The sequence below is a fragment of the Apaloderma vittatum genome, unplaced genomic scaffold, assembly GCF_000703405.1.
Source record: "Apaloderma vittatum isolate BGI_N311 unplaced genomic scaffold, ASM70340v1 scaffold41814, whole genome shotgun sequence".
NCBI classification, from domain to species: domain Eukaryota; kingdom Metazoa; phylum Chordata; class Aves; order Trogoniformes; family Trogonidae; genus Apaloderma; species Apaloderma vittatum.
The window spans coordinates 1,570-3,974 of record NW_009714007.1 but is presented as its reverse complement, the minus strand read 5'-3'; the positions used below and the strand labels follow the sequence as shown (position 1 = coordinate 3,974).

General features: G+C 51.7%; 1 protein-coding gene across 1 annotated transcript; it reads right to left on the bottom strand.

Moving 5' to 3' along the window:
- Positions 1 to 9: 9 nt before the first annotated feature.
- Positions 10 to 456, bottom strand: LOC104273293 (transmembrane and coiled-coil domains protein 2-like; the record flags this gene model as incomplete). The annotated part of the gene is given in 2 exon segments (XM_009868575.1): positions 10 to 322; positions 325 to 456. Coding segments are annotated over 2 exon segments (445 nt in total), but the record flags the coding sequence as incomplete, so codon positions are not given.
- Between the last annotated feature and the right edge of the window lie 1,949 nt (positions 457 to 2,405).

The window sequence follows — 2,405 nt, the reverse complement described above, 5'->3', positions numbered from 1 at the left end:
TGCTGGAGCGGACGTTGGCGCCCACGTCCTTGAGACCCTGGTGCATGTCCCGGAAGACATCCTTGGGCTGCCGGGAAGGGCCGTTCTGCTCGATCTCCTTCAGCTTCTTATGGTAATGCTCCAGCTTCTTGTGCAGCTGCGCGATGGTCTGCGCCGACTTCTGGTTCTTCTTCTCGAAAACCTGCTTGATGCGGGAGGCTTGCTGCTTGTCCGCGTTGTTGGCCAGCTTCAGGTACTCGGCCACGTTGTCATCGCGAGCCTCCTGCTCGATCTTGATCTGCTCGGTGATCTTGAGGATCTTCTGGTGCAGGTTCTCGGTGGCAGGTGCTCGATGGCGGCTTTTGTCCTGTGAGGGTCAGGGGTGCCATCGGGGACGTCCAGGCAGATGGTGCCATCGGCGTCACTGTGCCCGGTGGCGGAGGGCAGGCTCAGCGCAGTCACGTCCCCCTTGTCCAGCTGTGAGCAAAGAGAGAGTAGGGTGAAGTTCAACAGAGGGAGGGGACAGGAGAGCAACGGGGCAAGGGGTGCAGTGGATGGCGAGGGAGGCAAGAACTGGGCAGGAGAATAGTTAACCAGAGCAATAGCAATGAGCTGTTGATTTTTTTCCATCTGGTTAAGCATTTCCCAGCCACACCACTGGCATCCTGGGAATAAACCAGTTAGAGGGTGCAGCAACAAAATAATCGGGGTCTGGGGGCTTTCAGCAAGGAGAATCGACTGCTGGGAGCTTGACTCTGACTTTCCACCCTTGCTTTGTGCAGAGATGGGCACCTGCGTTTTGAAGCTGCTGAAACACCCAGTGTCAGCCAGAGAAAAAGGAGCAAGGAACTAAATCTGAAACCCACCATCAACTCTCCCATCAATCCAGCAGGGAGAGCAGGGATTGAGCAACCCAGAGGTATTTATTCCCATTTTTAGCCTTTGGCTTTTAGCCTAGATGCACACAGGGGTTTTTCAGCTGGAGAGAAACTCGGCTGTAACCCCAATTTGTGGGCAGCTCGGGAGCAGCTCCTGATCCCCTGAAAGCTGCAGGTGTAGGGGCCTCCTTCGTGTTCTTGTCCAAGGTTTCTCACCCAGCAGTGCCAGGCTCCTCTTGCAAACACAAACTGCCACCTAGAAGGTTTTAGTGGATACACACTAATTTCCATTTTATGAATGGAAAAAATGGAGCTTTGGGAGAGGAAATCACTTGCCCGAGGCCACACTTAAAATCACTGGCAGTGCCTGGATGGCAATCCAGGGTCCTGCCTGGCGGTCTCTAACCTGGGCATGCTGCTTTGCCACTTGAAAAAAAAAAAAAATCACTAAATCTTTCCAGTTGCTGGGTTTTATATGCAGATTCTTATGCAAATCTCAGTGGTTGTATAAATGGCTCCTGGCTTCTAATTAAGAGCTGCTTGAAAGTTAAATACTGTTGGCAGACTTGAATAATTTCTAATTTCCATCACACTTTCCCTGAATGACCTTTTAATAGGGATAATGCTGCGAGATCATTACTTAGGAGTGTGTTATCACCAGGAAATGCCTTGCGCGGGTGGGAGGAATGTTCTCAAGATGCTGCTTATAAACACTCCCGTCTGCAGCAGGTCCCACGCGGGGCTTGGAAAAGCTGGGGCAAATGCTGCCCTCCTCTTATTTACTTGCATCTCCTTCTTCCCCAGAACTGTCGTCCTGCTGGGAGCCCAGGGGTGTTGGTGCTTTATGTGGGGGTCTCTGCCTCCTTGGGAGGCAGAAACAAAAAAATAGGCTCGGTGGGAGCATCCCCAAGCTCAACCCTGAAGGATTTTTCTTCTCTCTCTGTTGCAGCAGTGCTAAAGGGGCTGGAGGGTGAGAGAAAAGGGAGAACCCAGCAGCCTGCAGGTGGGTGCAGGGCAGAGCTGGGAGCTGGCTTCAGTGCGGCTGCAACAGCATTTTTTTAAAAGAAAAAAAAAATCAACAAAAAGACCCACAACAAAATAATGCCCAACAAACCTGCAGAGTTTTCAGAGCCTGCTGCCAGGCTATTCTTAGTTGTTTGGCCAGGCTGTGCCTGCCGGGTGCCCCATAAAGGGTTTTGCTTTGGTTTCTTATCAGGTGGCAGAAATTAGAATCGGCAGGAAACAGACTTTTTGCCCAGATGTGCAATTCTCTGTAAAGGGACAAACCGGCCATGGCAGAGGAAAAGGCAGCCCCAGAGATGCTGAAACAGGAAACCCCAACTGGGCCAGTGGAGGGGAGAAGTTGGTCAAACTTTGTTTCCAAAGAGGGAATCGCCCAAACCTTTGTCCCTGCAGAGCCAGTCTTTTGGATTTATTCGTGGTAGTTTATCTGGAGGAAGGGAGGGCAGGATGGATGGTGAATGGCATGGATCCGATAACTGCCTGTCTGTGCTGACGTGGCTGGGCTGAAATCCTTTCCCCGAGCCC